This window comes from Mustela nigripes, chromosome 4 (genome assembly GCF_022355385.1).
Source record: "Mustela nigripes isolate SB6536 chromosome 4, MUSNIG.SB6536, whole genome shotgun sequence".
Lineage (NCBI taxonomy): Eukaryota > Metazoa > Chordata > Mammalia > Carnivora > Mustelidae > Mustela > Mustela nigripes.
In genome coordinates this window covers 152,578,062-152,599,164 of record NC_081560.1, presented here as the reverse complement: position 1 = coordinate 152,599,164, position 21,103 = coordinate 152,578,062, and the positions used below count along the sequence as shown (strand labels likewise).

The 21,103-nt window shown below is 36.2% G+C and overlaps 1 protein-coding gene and 1 non-coding gene across 4 annotated transcripts in view; one reads left to right on the top strand and one right to left on the bottom strand.

Moving 5' to 3' along the window:
• Nucleotides 1–19,438, top strand: part of PARG (poly(ADP-ribose) glycohydrolase) — a 122,452-nt gene extending 103,014 nt beyond the window's left edge. For all 3 annotated transcript variants that reach the window (XM_059398010.1, XM_059398011.1, XM_059398008.1), the window contains exons 16-18: nt 3,963–4,068; nt 17,685–17,813; nt 18,237–19,438. In XM_059398010.1, coding sequence (XP_059253993.1) covers nt 3,963–4,068; nt 17,685–17,813; nt 18,237–18,391 — 390 coding nt within the window. In that variant the 3' untranslated portion in view covers nt 18,392–19,438. The remainder of the gene's footprint in view (nt 1–3,962; nt 4,069–17,684; nt 17,814–18,236) is intronic.
• On the bottom strand, nt 489–561 carry TRNAK-CUU (transfer RNA lysine (anticodon CUU)). The gene has a single exon. It is a non-coding gene; the product is annotated as a tRNA-Lys (tRNA).
• Nucleotides 19,439–21,103: the final 1,665 nt, after the last annotated feature.

Genomic DNA, 21,103 nt, shown 5'->3' with positions numbered 1-21,103 from the left:
TATCTATAACTTTGTATTTTACCTGTTTATCAATATATTGTAAATATTTTTCATATTCCCTAATATCTTCATAATGTGTTTTATGTCCATAAAACTGGTAGGATTGATGGTAGGATGATTAAACTACTATTTTTGAACAATTAGGTGTTCCTAAGTTTCTGTCATTATCCATAATGTAGTAATAAACCTCTTTGTTATCTAATCAAATAACAAAAGAAATTTGCAAAATTGTTATTATTTAATCTACGAATAATATTTTTTTGAAATGTCCAAGAGGTTCATTTTTTTTTAAGATTTTATTTATTTATTAGAGAGATCACAAGTAGAGAGGCAGACAGAGAGAGGTAGAAGCAGGCCCCCTGCTGAGAAGAGAGCCCAGTGTGGGGCTCAATCCCAGGACCCTAAGGTCTTGAACTGAGTTGAAGACAGAGGCTTAACCCACTGAGCCACCCAGGTGCCCCGATAATATTTTTTTTAAGTAGGTTTCACACCCAGCGTGGGGCTTGAACTCACAACCCTGAGATCAAGAGTCACATGCTCTACCAACTGAGCCAGCCAGGTACCCCTCTACGGATATTTTAAGACTCTTGATTAATATTACTTTATTCTCTTCCAAAAGATTCTTTTTAAAAAAATCCTCAAGCAGATGCCCTGCTGAGTGTAGAACCTTACCCGGGGCTCCATCTCAGGACCCCGAGATCATGATCTGAGTTGACTTCAAAAGCTAGCCAGTCAACTGACTGAGGCACACAGGTGCCCCTTTTCCAAAAGATTATTAAGGATTTTTTTAATGTTATGTTTGTTTTAAGAAATCATCGTATTCTAAGATCTCAGACAATCAGTATTGGTACCAACTATGTTTAAGTTAGACAGGTGGCAGGGCGCCTGGGTGGCTCAATGGGTTAACCCTCTGCCTTCGGCTCAAGTCATGATCCCAGGGTCCTGGGATCGAGCCCCACATCGGGCTCTCTGCTCAGCAGGAGGCCTGCTTCCTCCTCTCTCTCTCTGCCTGCCTCTCTGCCTGCTTGTGATCTCTCTCTCTGTCAAATAAATAAATAAAATCTTTAAAAAAAAAAAAAAGTTAGGTGGTGGTAGGTTGTCTTCAAGTAAACAACTCTTTAGGAGCAATAATTGTTAAATTATTAATCTAGCAAGCAGTATAAACTGTTTATATTATAATGAGAGATAGTTTAATTATATCTATTAGGCCTGCTAACCTTGGTGTTGAAGCCTAAGTTCTTTCTTCAGTGTGCATGTGTTCATGTGTGTGTGTGCCTCGGTATTTGTGACCAATATTTCTGGGAGTACCATCTATTTCCTGGGTCCTCTTCTGAGCGTGTAGGTTTTTACAACTGTTTTTTTTTTTGTTGTTGTTGTTGTTTAGTTTGTTTTATTTTTCACTTTCTTTGCTTCTGTCCTACATTTCTGTCTTTATCTCATTATTTCCCAGCTGGGCTCTAGTTTGTAACTCTAGATACCAGTGTTTTCTTCCTGTCTCTTGCTTTTCAAAGCTCCCCTTTGTACCTTCAGGACTCCAAAAATACCTTTATCTTCCCTTTCTTCTTCTTTTCCCATCAAAATTCATTCTGAGAGATAACTTTTCATTGGTATCCTCTACTTACTATCCAAGATATGAATGCTTCCCCTTTTCCCTTTAAAGTTGTTTATTAGTTTAAAAAAAAAAAAGCTGTCTTTGGTGAATGTCAGGTCAGGATGTGACGATAGAGTTTGAGCTGGCTTTTTCTTCTTACTGCTCTCATTAATCTCCTCAGGTGATCTGGCTGTGAGTGTGGGGGTAAAAAATGTTTTTTGTTGCCAGCATGGAGCTCTTGAGAACTCCTAGTACCTTTCCCCATGAAGTAAGAACTTGGCAACCCTTTTGAGGTCTCTATCCATATCTGAATTTTATTTTTTAATAAAGGGTTCCATTGCTGTTGTAAAAGGAAATAATTCCTGATTAGTGACCGTGTTCTGGTCTCCAGCATTTGAGGGATCCCTCTCCTTACTGTAGGAGGGAGAAACATAGGTTGTCTCTCTAAAGAGGACTCAGAGGAGCTTGCTGCCTGTCTCTTGTTTCTGACCTTAAAAATGCTTGGTTTAAACAGGATAAAATAAGTTTGTATTTAATGATTATAAACAGTTATTCTTTATACCCAATTACTTTATAGTTGTTGTATATCATTTAATTTCTGGTTAACTTTTTTAAAGTTTGGATTCGTTTTGATCAAAACACCAAAGGCAATTAATGTCAGTTTTATAGTTTGTTTTTGTTACGGCATTTTTCAAGGTAGTTGTGGAGAGGTTTTTTTGTGTGGTTTGGTTTTTGTTTGTTTGTTTTAGTACAGTTGATTAGCCCTTTAGATTAGATTTTTTTCCTAATAATATAAATATTTCAAGTTCTCTGTTAGGCTCTAGTTTCACCAAGCTATGTTTGCTCATTAAAGATGTCAGCCCAGATACAGAGATGGCAGTAGGAAGAGACTAAAGCCATTCTGACAGTATAAAAGAGAGGCAGCCCCAACAGGAGGCTAAGAAATCATCTTCTTCGTGTAGGCCTGTTAAGGAGAATTTGATAACAAACCAAGAGGCAAAGTTATGTCTATTCTGACAGAGTTTGTTTTCTCCTTTGTTGGCATAAAGACAGAAACTCTATATTTTTTAAGAACCTGATGAAAAAAATTGAGCTCTTTGATATTTTTGGTCTGAAAGAGACTTTCAGAAGCTCCATGCATCTGATTACACAGGTAATTTGTGAGTTCTACTGTAAGCTCTGTATCACAGCGTTGAATAATGGTCTGGTACCAACTTATAATTAATATCTGTCAGAATTTACAGCCCAGGAAGGGGTGGAAGGAATAGCCTTGTTAATCTATCCAGACAGTGTGTAAAATAAATTTTTATACCTTAGTGGAAACTACAGAAAGCAATTTACTATATTCTATGTGTGGGTTTCATGGAAGCATCTTTCTTTATTCTTGGTTTTTCTCTGGGAACATTTGTCACACATCATTCTTTTTATTTTAGTTACTATTATATGTAAGCTGTATTTTAGGCTTTGTTTCGTACTCAAGAGAACCCAGGGGAGATTTGCTTTGCTATTATATTAAACTTTTTAATATAGTCTGATAGTTTCAGAAAACTAAGAACCCTTAGGAGGCAGAAAAACCAACTGGGCTGACAGTAAAGAATGGAAAACAGAAACTCTGGGACCTTAAACTGCAGTCTTCTCATATACAAAATTAGCTGTTTCTCTAATTAATACTTAGCCAGCATCCTTAGGATATATTGTACTTTTCTCAGGTGACTAGCAAGTTTTAAAATATTCTGGCTTAAAACAGAGCTATGAAACAAGAGAATCTTAGAGCTGGAGGGGATCTTAAAGGTTATTGTATAACCAGATGTAGGAATCCCTTTTATATATACAATTGTTTGCTCATTATCAAGCATTTCAGTGGCAGGAAGTACATTTAAAAGCTAATCACAGTTTCTAATCTAGTCCCAATAATTCAAAGTGAGCACTGAGGAAGCATAATGGAAAAAAAGGGGTGATCAGAAGCCTTCAAATAAAGAAATGTGTTAAGTGCCTTTCTTCCCTTTAGTTCCTGGTAGTTTGTAATTTGGGTCCCATCAGTTCTTGAATATCGCTGATATATCCATTTATATTTGTTTGATTAAGATAAAGAAACTGAGACCTGTATTAGTTTAGAGGCTTTGATTTGTCTAGCATCAAAAGAAATAAATACTAGAATTGATCATTTCTTACTCTCTTCTTGTATAATCCCAGGATTTTATGCTTTTCCCTCTACCTTGGCCCCAAAAGAGAGAAAGAAAGGAGGGAGAGAAGGGAGGGAGAAAGGGAATGGAACATAAACTTGATAGTAGCTACTGATCCTAGTACATCAGCCAGAAATACTGTTAGTGTCTAGTCCCTCACATGTTGTGATATTTCTTTTATCCTGCAGGCTTACTGTGGATTTCTCCGTCCTGGAGTTTCTTCAGAGAATCTTTCTGCAGTGGCCACGGGAAACTGGGGCTGTGGTGCCTTTGGTGGTGACGCTAGATTAAAAGGTGAGTAAATAAGTTGTTTTAAGAAGGCTAATAGCATTGTGACTAGGGAGAAAAGTTAGTCCTTCAAACTGGGATTTCTAATGTTCTATTGTAATAAGAGACCACAAAGATCAAAGAGAAGAGAAAAACAATATTTGACATCATCCTCTTTTTTTCCTTATCATGTTTAAAGGAATTCTTATTTTTATTTACTATTTTCCTGCAGAAGTCACTTATCTCTTTGATCTATAAGACACAGTATTTAGTTTTATAGAGATACAGAAGAGTCCAAAATGACTATGAAGTTTCAAACCAAAGCACCCATTAAGCACTTTCCTTGGCAGAAGTGATTTTGATGGACAGAACTATTTTGTTGACTCATGCATTCACCAAACTTAAGAGGCATCTGTTGTGGTAGACTGAGAGTACAAAAGTGAGTAAGATGTAGTCCTTGCTTTGAAATTCACAGTATATGGGAAAGGCATAGACAAATGTAGTATAGTAGTGAGTAAAGGTACACATGTGTGGGAGTATAGCTTAGGAGAGCTGCATGAATAACATATTTGAGGAGCCATTTGGATACCCAAGAAAGATGAACATTTCTTGTATTTTATTGTTTATGATAAAAATATCACAAAATCTGATCAACAAAACTATTGGCCATTTAGCAAATTATGACATTTTCTTAACTCTGAAAAGTACTAGTTACAGAAAATAGTATTATATCATTACTTAGGAAGGTTACTATTCTGTGTCAGCCTGACTGGTCTGATACCAGCTAGATGTGCTGCAATATAATCCTGCCATTAACTACCTGGAGTTAGGACAAATCCAACAGGTTAAGGGCAGAGTCCTCCATAAGACCATCCCTACTTCAGACTCTAGCCACAAGTATGGGGCAAGGTGTCCCCAGGCTACCTATACCTCTGACCACCTGCCTATTAATCTAAGAGGTTCTTACAACCCCCTTTGGGTTTGATAATTCACTGGAATACCTCCGAGAGCTCAGGAAGGTGCTACTACAGTTTTATGGTAACAGGTGAGTGAGATCTGGGAGGGAATACAGAGTTTCCATGCCTTCTCTCTGTGGTGTCAGGGCACATCACCCTCCTCACACCTTAATATGTTTGTTAACCTGGAGGCTCCACTGACCTTTGATGTCTGGAAGTTTTCACTGGGGCTTCATTATGTAGGCATCATTGATAAAATCATTGGCCACATCACTGAACTCAATTTCAGCCCTCCTTCCACTCCCTGGAGGTCAATGGCTGAAAATCCCAAACTTAAAGCTCTCTCAGGGTCCTCTCAGAGTCACTTCTTAGCATAACAAAGACAGTATCATTCTGAAAATTCCAGAGGTTTTTGAAATTCTTTGTTATACTATAGTTATTAAAGTAACAAGAAAACAAAGCAAACATAAAACAACCAGCTAGACTTGATAGCCAGCCTAGATACAGATAAAATCTGTTTCGCTGGGAATAAAACAGTTGAGTCTGTCATAATTTATGAATGTTACTTTTGTAAAAGTGACACATTTACTATTTTTTTAATTGAGAAAAATATTATGAAGTATGTAAAAATCATCAGAATTCATTGTTAGCATTTGGTGACCATCCTTTCAGAAGACATTTCTATGTAACAATCTGTGTAACCATTTGACATTAATAACATCACACCGTACTGTCTATGCTGTAAACTATTCTTTTTGAAAACCCTACAGTCTAATGGATTTCTTTCAACACCAACAAATGTAAATGTACTGTCAACATTTTTAATAGCTACATAGCATTCTGTTGTATGTACCTCTGTGTACCATAATTTATTTCATTGGTTCTCCCATTTATATACAGTTGGTTTATTTTATCTTATAAGCAATACTGCAATATATGAATATATGTTACATATCATTATTTTTGTAGGATTAATTCCTATAAGCAAGATCAATGACTCAAAGGCCATATATATCTTTATATTTTGATTACTTGTTGCAAACTGTTCTTCTGAAAAGCCATGTCAATTTATCCTATCTTCCTTATATAAGAAGCTTTACCAGTATGGGATTTTGTCAACTTTTAAAATTTCTCTGAGGTTTAACATTTTTCATACATATAGTGCCCATTTTTATTTGCTTTGTGAATTGCTTTTCACTCTTCTGTTCACTTAGCTCTTTGGGAATAGTTTTGACTTTTCATTGACTATTAATAACTCTTTGTATATTAAAAAATGTTAATTATCATGTTGCAGGTGTTTTTCTCAGGTTTTTTCATTTATTTCAGCCTATTAGGTTGTTGTCATGTGGAGTTAATTTTTATGTGTTCACATATTTGCAGCATGTTTAGAAAAATCTTTTCTGTTTCTTCATTCTAAAGATTTCCTTCCCCATACTTTTTTCATATTCAGAAACAAAAACTACATGTTATTATTTTCAGTGTTTTGAAAATCTATAGAAGAAAGAATTTCTGACTTTATGAAATCCTTTATCATCCTCAGTTTGTTTGAGAAACCTGTTTTTTGCTCTAGGCTTATTGATCTTATGACAGACACTTTTTTTCTGTTTTTCCCTTAAGTAAAATGAATGAGTAGATTCATATCATCAATCCAAAACACCAGGTCTGCCATAAGCCTTGGTCATTTGTGATGGACAATTTGAGAAGCTTTATAAATGAGTTTGTTTCCTTTCTTTTCCTTATGGCATAAAAAATCTTTTTCTCAGATTATAGTTTTGTTTCCCCTGGTGAGTATCAAGCATAGCATTCAAAGATTTTCATTATGTATTTCATTTTCTCAAGTATTGAGACTTATACTTTAGAGTGACTTTTTGACAACTCCCTCCTCTTCATGAATTTGAATAATCATTTAAAAATTGAAGTAGTTATTTATTCTTTAGTGGGGAATTATTTGCTAATATTGATTTTGGAAAGAAAGATATTATGGTACATCTATGTAATGAAATATTATGCAGACATTTTAACTGTTGCAGAAATAAACTGCTGACATGGAAATGTTTTTTTGGAATATTGCCAAAGCAGAGGAAAATAAGTATCACACAAATTTGAGATTTTCTGTGTTTATCCATTTATGTGCAAAGATTAACCATGGTTGTCTCTCAGTGAGTGATTCAGATGATTTTTTTTTATTTGTATTTTTCTGTTGTAAGCATATATTGTTTTTGTAACAAAGAGTTTTATCAGAAGTGTTCTGACAACATGGATGGGCCTTGGAGGCATTTTTATGCTAAGTGAAATGTATGAGGCAGAGGAAGTCAAACACTGTATGTCTCACTTATGTATGGAATGTTAAAACAAAACTCTAGGCCATAGATACAGAGAACAGGTTTCCAGAGGTGGGGTTGGGGCTGGGTAACGGGGGTCAGAATGTACAAACTTCCAGTTATAAAATGAATAAATAATGGGGATGTAATGTATAACATGGTGACTATAGTGAATAACTGTATTGCATATTGGAAAGTTGCTAGTAGAGTAGATCTTGAAAGTTTTCATCATAAGAAAAAGAATTTTGGTAACTATGTGTGGTGATGGGTGTTAACTACTTTTTGTTGTGATCATTTCTCAGTATATACAAATATCAAATCATTATATTGTATACCTGGAAACTAATACAATTTTATATATCAGTTATATCTCAATTTTTTTAAAAAGTCAGCCATCAGGATAGTGTAAGCCCTTCTTTTACAAGCTCACCTTTTCATTAGTCACATAAACATGAGCAAGGGGGGATTTACATCCTAGATGAATCCTAGAGAAGAGAGTACCAAGAAAAAGATGTTTGCTAATGACTCAATATTAGGGAGATAAAGCAGATGCATAGGAAAGAATCAAGAGGCTATGGTCCAGTTCAGAGTATCAGTAGATAATACAAGATTGGAAAACTAAAACTCTCTTAGAGCAGATAAAAACAGGGCCAATATTAACTCTTTCTCGACTGGCCAACTTTATCTGTGCCTAGGTCTTACCAAACCTACCAGGAAGACTCTTTGAACCATCAGATGCTATCCCTACCTTCCAAGAGAAAGAAGGAAGGAAGGATAGTTAAAGCAAACAAAAAAAGGGTGCCTGGGTGGCTCAGTGGGTTAAGCTGCTGCCTTCGGCTCAGGTCATGATCTCAGGGTCCTGGGATCGAGTCCCGCATTGGGCTCTCTGCTCAGCGGGGAGCCTGCTTCCTTCTCTCTCTCTGCCTGCCTCTCTGCCTACTTGTAATCTCTCTCTGTCAAATAAATAAATAAAATCTTTTAAAAAAAAACAAAAAACAAAAAAAAATCATAGAGTGAGAACATCAGCATTTAAACTTAAACTGGTGTTTCTTTTTTTAGCAATAAGGCTAAATATTTGTTAATATGCTTGCTGCCTAACTGTACATGAGTGTTAAAATTTACAACAATTTAATTTTGAACCTTTTTCATTGTACATTCTGCTGACAACTGTTAATATAATATTTTTCATATATTCATTAATTCAACAGACATTTACTAACAACTTCCGGCCAGTGGATTTTAGAGCCAGAGGGTGGGAAAGAAGGGATATGGGGAAGAGGGAGGGACTTGGCGCCTGTCCCCCACCGGCAGCCAGTCATTTCTTGCATGCCTGTGCTACCACATGGGCTTTCTCTGTTCTCCTGCCTGGCCCCTCATCTTTCTGAGCAGCTTGTAGAGGCCTATGGAAAAAAGCTTTTGAGTGAATGTGAACTCTCTTTATTTCTGGGGCTCCTGCATATTCCAAAGTAACCCCCCCCCCCCAGTCTACCCTTGGCTTTTAAAATTATATTAAAGTTTTAGTTGATTTATTCTTACCCATTTGTATGGGGGTCACCTCTGTCTCCTATGCTCTTTCAAAGATAGTAGTTTATGTGTTTCATATCTTCTTGGAGGGGGTTGCCATACTTTGGTTACCTTGCAACAATGCAACTCTCTGGTAGACTCAGGAAAAAAATATTTTTTGAATTACTTGGCCTTTTTTCATTGTTAGGATGGAAGCAACTTCCTTTTGCAGCTTTATTCATCCTATCTCAGTAGAGACTGTGAAATGGGCTTCTGCCTTATGTGTACCACCAGACACCCATGAGATTTTTTGGAGATAATTTAAAACCATTTTGAAATGGTCAGTTTAAAAACAAAATGGTTTCTTTTACCTTTTATTTGTAAATTGTATTACATTATCATCAAAGAGTATAGATAGTATTATTTCTACTTTTTGGAGTTTTTTGAGCTTCTCTTGGTGACCTAACAGTCAGTTGTTGCAGATACTATATTAGCATGTGAAGAGATGTCTCTGAAGGGTGTAGGACTATTCTAGGTCTATTAGATTCTACCCTGATTACTTATTAGATCACACTCTGTATCCCTCTAATTTTGACTGCTTGCTTTGTGAAGGGATTGAGTGGTACTCTAAAGGTCTTTCTTTTATATTTTTGCCAATTCCCCCTTCCATTTCCTTCAGTATTTATTTTTTATACCTTTTCAGTTCTATGTTACCTGACTTGGGAAAATTATGCCATTGTTAGTTTTCTGTAATTAGAATATATCTTGATGTTATAATCCCATGTATTTTCTTGTCTATCTCCATTCCCTACCTTCACTACCTAAAAGTGATTTACAAATAAAATATGCTCAATGAATTTCTCTTTAACAATAACTTATTCAACGACCCTTTGTGCCTTTCATTAATTTAAGGTTTTGCACATTTTTCTGAAATTGCCTGTTATTGTTTGGTTAATTCCCTGTGTTCCTTTAAGACTCCACTCTAGTGTTAACTGTTCCACAAAGATCCCATTCCTCTCCCACCACCTATCTCCAACTCACCAACACTGAAACAAAGTTCTATAGTAGGATTCTTAGTTTTAACAGACACTAATCTAGGTAGTCACTTAAGCCTGAATGGGGGTTACTAGCAGATGTGGGTGAGATGGCAGGAGCTGGGGACCAAAAGTCACAGGCTTATAGTACTATATTTGAGTGACCCTGAAGGAAGGAGAACTCCTTCATTAAAAATTTTATGGAGGGGCACCTGGGTGACTCGGTTGGTTAAGTGTCTGCCTTCAGTTTAGGTCATGATCCCAGGATCCTGGAATCAAGTCCCGCATCAGGCTCTGCACTCAGTGAGGGGTCTGCTTCACCCTCTACCCTTCCCCCCCAGCTCATGAGCTCTCTCACTCACTCTCAAATACATAAATAAAATCTTTTAAAAATTAAAATGTTATGGAAATACTCTAGGTCACTTTTCCATCTGTTGGACCAAATCATTGTAGCCAGGAAGTCCGTAAACACGGGATACATCTCTTGTGAGATTAAGAAGTATTTCAGTTGATTTTTATTGCATATTTATATTAAATGAAAAATTCTCTGAAATTATAGAAGCCTATCAATAAAAAAATGAAAGGGTATAATAGAAGTATGGGCCAGTTCAGTTCACTTTGTCTTACCACAGGCTCCTTATCACTTTGCTTAACTTCTGTCAGAACACATCACACTCTATTTCTCTCTCAGCCTTGCTCTTACACATTTGAGTAAGAATATTCCTTCCTTAACACTTTCACATTGTCCTCTTCTGTGGGCCCAGTGCCTAGAATGGGGTCTTGTAAATGGTAATGCATTCAAGGTGTCTAGAGTGAGTGGAATGGTCATCAGAACCCTGGAGATGCTGCCTTAGTTAGTGGATCTGGGAAATGGTTTTGGAAAATTTTAACTGCCTGTGGATTACTAATGATCAACTGGGTTTAAGAAAGACTTATTTTCTCCTTTAGTTTGCATAGTTACCCTCCAATTTGTAGCCACATTTTTAAGGTGAGGAAACCAAGGTTCAAAGAGAGGCTAATAAACCTGCCCAAAGAGAGAGAGCTAATAAATGTCAGAACCAAAATTCACATTTGCCCTTTCTCAAAAATTAGTATATTTTCATTATTGTTGTTGTTAGTTGAGAGCATGTTGCATGCATTGTGTGTTCCAGAAATTGTACAAAGTGCTTTCCTTACATGTATTAGCTCATAACAATGTATTAGGTAAGTTTTATTTTTATCTTTGTAGGTGAAACAACCAAGGCATAGAGAGGTAAGTATCTAGCCCAAGGTCACAAGGATGGCATGCAGCAGTGTTAGGATACAAACCAGGATTGATGCCCATGACTCCAGTGTCTGCACTATTGCTGTTTAATCTTTATTGGCCACAAATTCTGGATCTGGATCTGGATTTGGGATTTGCCATTTTGGAGATGGTTGAATTCTTAAAGAGAGAGTACATTTAAAGCAAGTGAAAAGATCAGGACACCTGGGTGGCTTAGTCAGTTAAGTGTCTGACTCTTTGTTTTGGCTCAGGTTGTGACCTCAGGGTTGTGGGGATCAAGTTCCAGGTTGGACTTCACGATTCAGCAGAGTCTGCTTGAAGATTGCTTCTGCCCTTCCCCCAACTCTCTCTCTCTCTCAAATAAATAAAAAAATCTTTTTTTTTTCCTTTTTTTTTAAGAAGGTGAAAGGATTATAGATGGAGGCTTTAGTAATATGGGGGCTTGGAAGCAGCTACAGGTGGTGTTGATTAAAAACCAGTAGCCAGGGACACCTGGGTGGCTCAGTTGGTTAAGTGGCTGCCTTCGGCTCAGTTCATGATCCCAGTGCTCTGGGATCGAGTCCCACATCAGGCTTCTTGCTTGGCAGGGAGCTTGCTTCTCTCTCTGTCTCTGCCTGCCACTCTGCCTGTGCTCTCTCTCTCTCTCTCTCTCTCTCTCTCTCTGACAAATAAATAAATAAAATCTTAAACAAACAAACAAACCAAAAAAACCACAGTTTTTTTTGCCAGAGGACAAGACCAGTTACAGAGTAAGAGTTGGCTGAGAGGAGTGAGCAAAAAGCCTTGAGCCTTAGCTTTTTGTAAGAGGTCACAAAATACCTTGAGTTTCATTAGAACGGCATGAGTTATACTTTCAAATCTATACTTTTGGGTCTTTTTGCCAGCAGGCATTTAAATAATATAAACAACTTGAGGAAATTCGTCTGCTGGCATGAGGTATATTTGCTTGGAGTAGAGCAGAATGACTTGGCCATGATAGCTTTGTAGAATAGTGAGTGAGGGAGCATGTCCTTAAGTCATGGGGGTTCAAACCTCAGCTAGGGTTCAAACCTCAGCTCCACTGCTTTCTGGCCTTTAACGCTAGATGAATTATTAAACCCTTTGATACCTATTTTGCCTTATTTTCAAAATGGAGATGATACTAATATGTACCATATCCAGTTTTTGTAAGGATTAACTGAGTTAATTCTTGTAAATCTTGAGTTTGTGCTTTTAAAGCTGCTAGAACCATTCAGCATGCTGTAAGAACTCAGTGTTAGCAATTGTTACTAAAATCATATGCTCATGGCCTCAAACCACACCTGTGGTATGAGTATCCATCATTTTACTCATTTTTAGTTTGGCTCATTTGTTGCAGGAGGACACTGTGAATTGTTTTTTGGTATTATTTATATTTATTTGAATTTTCTTCATAGCTTAACATTGATGCCAAAAAGAAAATTAAAATCAAACTCCCTGCAGGTTAATTTAAGTGATTATTTTGGCACCTAGTTGTGCTGAAAGTTAGAATTTGATGCTTTTTTATCATACTTGGACTTAGTCCATATACCCTATTAGATTTGTGATTTATTCTCCTCTAACTTGGGATGCAAGAGGATTCACCTAAATTCTGAGACTTAATTCTTTAGATTTGCAAAGATCTTGGGGATGTTGTAGATAGTGAGGTCTGAAGACAGTTCTGTTTAAAATGATCTTTTGTTAGTGGTTACTGATACATGTATAGTCAAGATTAATTTATATTTCTGGAAATTTCACTTGTGTATTTATAGTCTAATATCCAGTGCAAGGAGAAAAATTATAGCAGGGATTATGGAATTCTCCACTCTAAAAGAGTCTTTAGGGGTCATCTGATCCAACTCCTTCATAGCATAGCTGGGAAAGATGCAGGCAAGAGAGTTAAGTGACTTTGCCAAAGTCATGGATCTAGAGAGCTAGCAGATGGGTGGGACTGAACTCCGGTCTCCGGTATCCAGTCCCAACCTGCCTGACACATGCTAATGTTGCAGCCCAAATAGAAATGGATGTGAAATAAAAAATGTAATGTAAATTGGTTTCTCTTACTACGATCCAACCTCTTTTTGGTAGCTGTGTCCAAGCTTAGCTCTAAGAGCCTATCCATAGGAACAAGATGGCCTGTGAAGCTTTCTTAAAATATATTCTTTAGGGTGATACATTTTGGATGTTTTTATTCAGACTTCATTTTCATAAGTGGCAAATATGACCACTGATCTTGTATTTATGTATATAAAGAGGAAATAGAACTGAAAGGACTTTTCTTTGGGTTTCTCTTTTTTTAATAGGAAATATTTAAAGCCAAATTTTCATTCAAACTAAAAGGTAAGAAACGGTACTTCTTGATAGAGGAAAGTGACAATTTGTTTTTCCTTTTTTATATGTAGTTTAGGTTAATTAGGAACCTTTTAAAATTGAGTGTACTGAAGCTTTAATATATGTATAAGTTGGTTGAACAGTTTTAATTAAAACTTACCTCTATTTTGAGATTAATTACTTTCAACACTGCAACATTAATGAGGCCTAGTCATGGTACCTCACATGTTGTAGATATTCAATAAATATTAGTTCGGAAATTAGGGAATACTTTGGTATTTTAGAATCTCACATGTATTATGTCTTAGATGATTTTCCAAATTTGGGGATAGTCAGCTATATCAAATTTGCTAGTCCAACTTAAATATATTTTTCTTTCTTACATAATTTTTAAAAACTTTTTATTTAAACATAATTTCAAATATACAAAAAATTATAAAAGGAAAAACGACTGTATGTGTGTGTGTGTACATGCATATATATGAATACACACATGCACAATTTTTCTGAACACTTTGAGCTCAAGTTATATACATTACACCTGTTTTCCTACATACTTCCAGTTTGTGCTTCCTAAGAATAAAATATTCTCTTATATTAACACTTTATAATTATTAAACTCATAAATGTATATTGATAAAATAGTTTTATCTACTCTATCACCTATGTGGCAGTTTTGTCAGGTACTGTAATAAAACCATTTATAGCCTTCTTGCCCTCCAATACACGGTCCAGGGTCAGGTATTGCCTTTAGTTATGTCTTTTAGCCTCCTTTTGAATTTGGAGTATTTCCATAGCTTTTTTTTCTTTTTTAATCTTTTATGACATTGACATGTATTTAAAAAACACTGTGTTCCTTGAGTTTGTCTGCTGTTTCCTCATAATTAGGTTGAGGTTATGCATTCTTAGAGTACTGCATAGATAATAGTATCTAGAGGCACTTGATGGCCATCTGACTCCATTGGTGGTGTTAATTTTGATTATGCAGTCAAGGTGTTGTCTGATTTCTCCACTGTATGGATAGTGAGTTTTTCCCTGCCTTGTAGCTAATAAGCCATCTGGAAATACACTTTAAGACAAAATTTCCGTTAGATTTGGCATCCTTTAGTGATTTTTGCCTGATTCAGTCTTTACCATGATGGCTTCAGAAGAGGATTATCCTGTGCTATCTCTCCCTCCACCTTACTGATTTAGTCTTTGACTTTCTCCTATGAGTAAGAGCCCCTCCTTCTTTTTTTCTATTATATGTTATCAGTGAGAAGAATCATTAACATTATCAAGAATTCATATTTTTTCAGTGGTTTGTAATTTATTACTGTATTTAATATTTGGTGCTGAGCTTGTCCATAATTGACTAGTGGGCTCTCCTTCAAACTGGCTCCTATATCCTGAGCACTTTCTTTACTTTCTGGTATAACAAGATATCCTGGACTTATCTTGTACCTGTCCTATTCTAACCATGGAATCAGGCATTTCTCTGAGGAATATAGCTCCTTTAAAGGGGGAATGGTATTAGAGACCAAGATCTGGGCACTAGATGTGCTCACTGCTGCTGGGGTGTCTTCTTTCAAAGCACATTAGCAGACAAAGCTAAGAATACATACACACAAACACAAATGTATGTATTTTACAAGTCTCTGAGTATACACTAGTGCCTTCCATTTCAATCCATCCCAGTTATTTTTTTCTTCCCCCATTCAGGCTTGTGTGTCCCCTCTTCTATGATAAGAGCCCCAGCTCCCAACAGTATCAACACCTTTACTCATTTGCTCAATCCTGAAATATATTTTAAAATAATTGCAAAATTGTTTTGCCTGAACTACTATGGTAAGCAAACCTAGTAAAAAAATTGGGGATTTGTTTGTAATTCTTTTCTCCTTGCCCAAGACTGACAGTATATTACTCATATATTATGCTCATAAGTTACTTGGGTTAGTTCTTTTTTTCTTTCATCTTTTTATTTTTCCTTTTCCTTTTAGTGTAGTTATGTTATTCTTTTGAAATAAAATTAGGCTAATTTGTTATTGTTTGCATTTAATTATAGGTTCTTCTCCATTCCCATTCTTACTTTTGGTTTTTGAATATATAGAGTATCAACATGCTCTCAAAATAAGTGGTGCCTGGGTGGCTCAGTGGGTTAAAGCGTCTGCCTTTGGCTCAGGTCATGATCCCAGGCTCCTGTGATCAAGCCCTGCATCTCAGGCTTTCTGCTCAGCAGGGAGCCTGCTTCCTTCTCTTTCTCTCTGCCTGCCTCTCTGCCTACTTGTGATCTCTGTCAAATAAATAAATAAAAATTTTTTAAAAATAAAATAAAAAAAAAAACACGCTCTCAAAATCAGAACTGTACCAAAGTTATTCTCCATAATGTTTTAGTTTTATTCCCACCTCCCTTTTTATTAAGTAAAAGATATTATACCTTTGTTGCTTTTTTCAGTTTATACCTATGTTCAGTTTTATTGTTATTTAAAATAAATTTGTTGACTTTTCTCCAAAGAAGACATACAAATGGCCAATAGACACATAAAAAGATATTCAACATAAACCTCATCATCAGGAAATGAAAATCAAAACCATAATAAGGAGGGCACCTGGGTGGCTCAGTATGTTAAGCCGCTGCCTTTGGCTCAGGTCATGATCTCAGGGTCCTGGGATCGAGTCCCGCATCGGGCTCTCTGCTTAGCAGGGAGCCTGCTTCCTCCTCTCTCTCTCTCTCTCTCTGCCTGCGTCTCTGCCTACTTGTGATCTCTCTCTGTCAAATAAATAAATAAAATCTTTAAAAAAAAAAAACCATAATAAGGAATCATTTTACACCTATCAGAGTGGTTAAAGTCAAAAACTCAAGAAACAAGTGTTGGCAAGGGTGTGAAATAAAAGAAACACTCTTGGCACTGTTGGTGGGGATGAAAAGTGGTGCAGCCACTGTAGAAAATAATATGGAGGTTCCTCAAAAAATTAAAAAAAAAAAACTACCCTATGGTCCAGTAATCATACTATGAAAACACTAATTCAAAGGGATATATGTACCCTTATGCTTATTGCAGTGTTATTTAAAATAGCCTAACTATGGAAGCAGCCCAAGTGTCCATCAAAAGATGAATGGCTGAAGATGTGGTATATATATTCCACATATGTGTGTATGTGTGTATAATATTACTCAGCCATAAAAAAGAATGAAATCTTGCCATTTGCAACAACATGAAAAGAGCTAGAGAGTGTAATGCAAAGCAAAATAAGCTTGTCAAGAAAGACACTATATCATTTCACTCGTGGAATTTAAGAAACAAAACAAATGAACAAAGGGGGGAAAAAAGAGAGAAACCAACAGACTCTTAACTATAGAGAACAGATGGTTAGCATAGGGCAGGTGAATGGGGTGGGAGTAAAACAGATGAAAGGGATTGAGAGTCCACTTATCTTGATGAACATTGAGTAATATATGGAACTGATGAATCACTATATTGTGCACTGTATATTAAATACACTGGAATTAAAATAATAAAGTCTTCAAAAAATTTTTTTAAATGAAAAATGAAATAATGTCCATTTAGATTAAGATTATGAAGGAACTTAATTTTTGGAAACATACTTCAGGCTTCAGATTTGTGACTTTGATTTCTGGGGATAGTGGTTCACAATGATTTTCCCATTCCTGCATACCAGAGTTACTTTTCAATGTTTTCAGTAACAATGACTCCATGCTGCAGTGATTGGGTGGAGGTGGGAGTACAGGAAGGATGCAGGTGTACGCTCTAAGCCATTTTGAGAATGCTTGCTGTAGGGTTAATGAGAGCATTAGAACCTCCCAAGTGCATTATTCATGAAAAATCATAGAGACTCCTGTGATACAAAAGACTGGTGATTATGTAATAAAACAAAATAATCAAATCAAGCAAGCAAAGAAGTTTAGTTCCAAATTAATATAAGTGGAAGAAAATACCTCCTTAGTGCCTTGACTGTGCTGCCTCGGATGCATCTTCCTTTATTTTCCCACAAAGGTGCTTGTGTGGATTTCTGTGGCTTAATGATATTCTCAGAGCATGTCTGAAAAGTCACACAACTAGATGATTAATACCCATCTGTATTTGCCATTTCTAATAACACTTATATTTGGTTTATAAATCTAATCCAGAATAAAGCTGTGGCACAGCAGCTATAATTTAGCTGGCTGAAAGAACTGAAGGTGTCTTATTGGGAAGTGTCATAATATAGCTGTGTGTTTTTTTTCTCTTTGCTACAGCCTTAATACAGATACTGGCAGCTGCTGTAGCTGAGCGTGATGTGGTTTATTTCACCTTTGGGGACTCAGAATTGATGAGAGACATTTACAGCATGCACACTTTCCTTACTGAAAGGAAACTAACTGTTGGTAAGTAGGAAATAGACTTGACACTTGGTATCTAGATAAGACTATCCACCATCTTGGTGGACAATCAAACACTTGCTGAAACTGGATGGATTATGGTGGATAAGAAAGGAAAGCATGACTTTGAGAAGGGTGGACAGAGTCTTAGTTGGGCAACATCTGCAGAATCTTTTTTCTGACAAAGTTTTATCTGCTATCTTGAATGGATATGTCAACTTATTAAAGTCAGGCCAAGAAGAAGTAGTTTCTTTACGGTACTTAAAAAAATTTTTTTAACTTTGTCATAAAAGCCTTCCAGGAATATGACATTCATGCTTTATTTTCAAAAGCCAAAAGTGAGCACATATTAACATGTGAAGTGTTCTTTAGTAATTTTATACATCTGTATACCTTAATGTGGATATTGGTCTGGCCTTTACTCTCCAGGAGAAGTATTTAAGCTGTTGCTCCGGTATTACAATGAAGAATGCAGAAACTGTTCCACCCCCGGACCAGACATCAAACTTTATCCATTCATATACCATGCTGTTGAGTCCTGTGCAGAGACCACCAACCAGCCAGGACAAAGGACCGGGGCCTGAGGAGCTGAGTAAATAGAACCTCCTTCCACCTCTCACCAGAAACATCCTGTTGGACTTGTCAGGTGTAATATACGAATTGACTTAACTTAATATAAATGTGTATATAATCCAGTTTGTGGGCAAGGATGCAATCCCTTCCACACACCGGCACATGTCAGTTTGTACATATAAGTCCCCTCCATCCTCACTTACACAGGCTTAAATATATTTTGTTTGCCTTTTTTTCTATTTCAGTCTTCATCCTTCAGTTTTTCTTTCCTTGCCCCTCAGATTTTCTGTGAAATCCCATGAAGGGTTATGCTCAGCCTGTCAGGTCTCTTTTTTGATGCCTATATATTATGCACATTGCCTCTGCAGCTAGCAGATGCCAGGGAAGAAGTTGAAAACCAGAAAGTTTTTAACTGGGTTTGCTAAAGATTTCCCTGTAAGCCTTTCACCCCCAACCCTTGTTATGATTGTGTTTGAGTTTTTGAATTTTGAAAATGAAGAGTTGAGGATTTTTTCATACATGTTACATAATACACATCCCCTAGGTTAAGACAATTTTGTAATTCAGACAGAATAATATCCAGATATAGTTCTTTTGAGATATCACCTTGATCTACAGTGGTTTGTCAGTCCTTTCTTCCTTGATCAATTTTTATTAATACCGTTTTTGGAAACTAAGATGGAAGGAAATGTACAATAAAAGAGTTTCCCAGATGGTGTTTTAAAAAGAAGAAAAGATACAAGAGAGTTGCAGGATTTTTCTTTTCTTGAGTATTTTTTTCTTTTCAAATTAAAATTATTGTTTGTTCTATGGTGCTTGAGGCATATTCATATAACCAAAGTTTAGGAACTGGGAACTTATGCTGATTTGTACATATTGAAGTTTCTCTGGTATTCAAAGGTTATAGTTAATAAATTTCCATTAACAAATCATTTGTTAGAAACTCCCATATCATCTATATTTTATATATAAATATATGTTCTTTAAGTGTGTCTGTGTGCAAGCACATAAAATCAAATAAAACTGGAGTTATGGAAAATGATTAGGTTTAGGCTTAATCAAGGGCTCTGTTTAGAATCATTTATTTATAATTGTGTCCATTAAACTCTCACCAAACATATAATAGTGTCTTTTGGAGGTTAAAAATGAAAGCTGATGCTGCATTGAGAGTAGAGTTTAATTGTGAAGCATTTATTCATATTTCTAAAATAATCCTTAGCTATACTGTTGAAGCTCTAGTTTATAGTCAGCTGTCAGAAAATGCTATTGGAGGTCAAGTCCTACTAATAAGAAATTTTGGTAGATGATCCAAACTCCTTGTGTCAGTATTGGCAGGGAAAAAAGGGACCATGGCCAATGTTTGCATCTCTTTTTTTGTGTTGAGATTGAGAGGTTAATGGAATTTGGCACTTGATGATATCCATTTGTCATTGACCAAGTTCTTTACCTTAGTGACTATGATTTTTAATCATCTCTCTAAATCCAAGGTGTCTGGCTTTATTTCTACTACTATTAAAGTCTTTTCCTTCTGTACCAACCCATTCTAAGCTTTGGTTAAGCATTCATGGTTCTATTTCATATCTTTTTTCTGTTTCCATATCTTTTCCACTTACCCGGCCCCAAGACTAAGTGAACAGTTCTTTAAAACATTACATGAACAATATAGGATGGTTCGTGTGGTAGAGAAATCATTAAATCCAGGTAAGTAGACCACCCAGCCTAATATTCCAGAACATAGAAGCAAAGACCTAACTGTTGGTGTTGAAGAGGCTTAGTGACTGGGCCATCTACCTGAGTGCCTCTCTCTTTTGAGGGTTTTCCAAGAATAAAAACACCTATTTTGTCCCAGTACATTCCAGGATGGGGACAGTTTAATCAGATGGAATGCAAAAAGAACTAATGTCCATCTTTTGAGGCAGTAGGAATGTCCTCTGTAAAAATAGGAATAAAATCAGACATCTAATTAATGGTTGTTTGTTCTAAAACATTTAACAGCATCTTTTTATTCCCTTCCATTAGGGGTTTATTGTTTCATTTCATGTTGTTTACCCTCCCTCCTTTGATTTGTTGAGGCATGAAGCAATATTTTAGTTTAGAATTCGTAGGTGATTAATTAGCTCATTTGGTTTACACTTTCTGTCTAGCTCACTCAAATGCCATAGCAGTTGAAGGAAGCAATGTGGAGTAATAGAAAAGATATGAGATTTTAAATCAGACAAACTGGGTTCAAGTGCTAGCTACATTCCTTGCTAATTCTCTAAATAAACTGAATTAATGAGCCTTATTTAACTCATCTAGAAAACAGGCTATTAGCACTTATTAGGAAATACTATATATAAAGAAGTGCTTATAGGGTCTGGCCCATAGTTGGTGCTCAATAAATGTCAGCTGTTATAATTGACCAGGAAACATTTATGGAGCATCCACTGTATATTAGGTACTATTCTAGTGGCTCTGCATATTTTAGCACACTTTTCCAATGGGCTAACCGATGGCCAGACGTGAGGGAATACCATCTAAACTTCCAGAAGTTCATTGTGAAAGGAAACTTACTCTGTCATTGGTGGAGATCTGATAGAACAAAGGCTCTGACACTGTTGTTCTCTACCAAGTTCCTACTATAAGTTATTCTTCATAATGAATGACTGATTATCAGTGGGGTATATTAAAATACCTCTGGGAGAATTATTTTTTTCTTGCTGGTTGAAGGGACATTAAGGTCA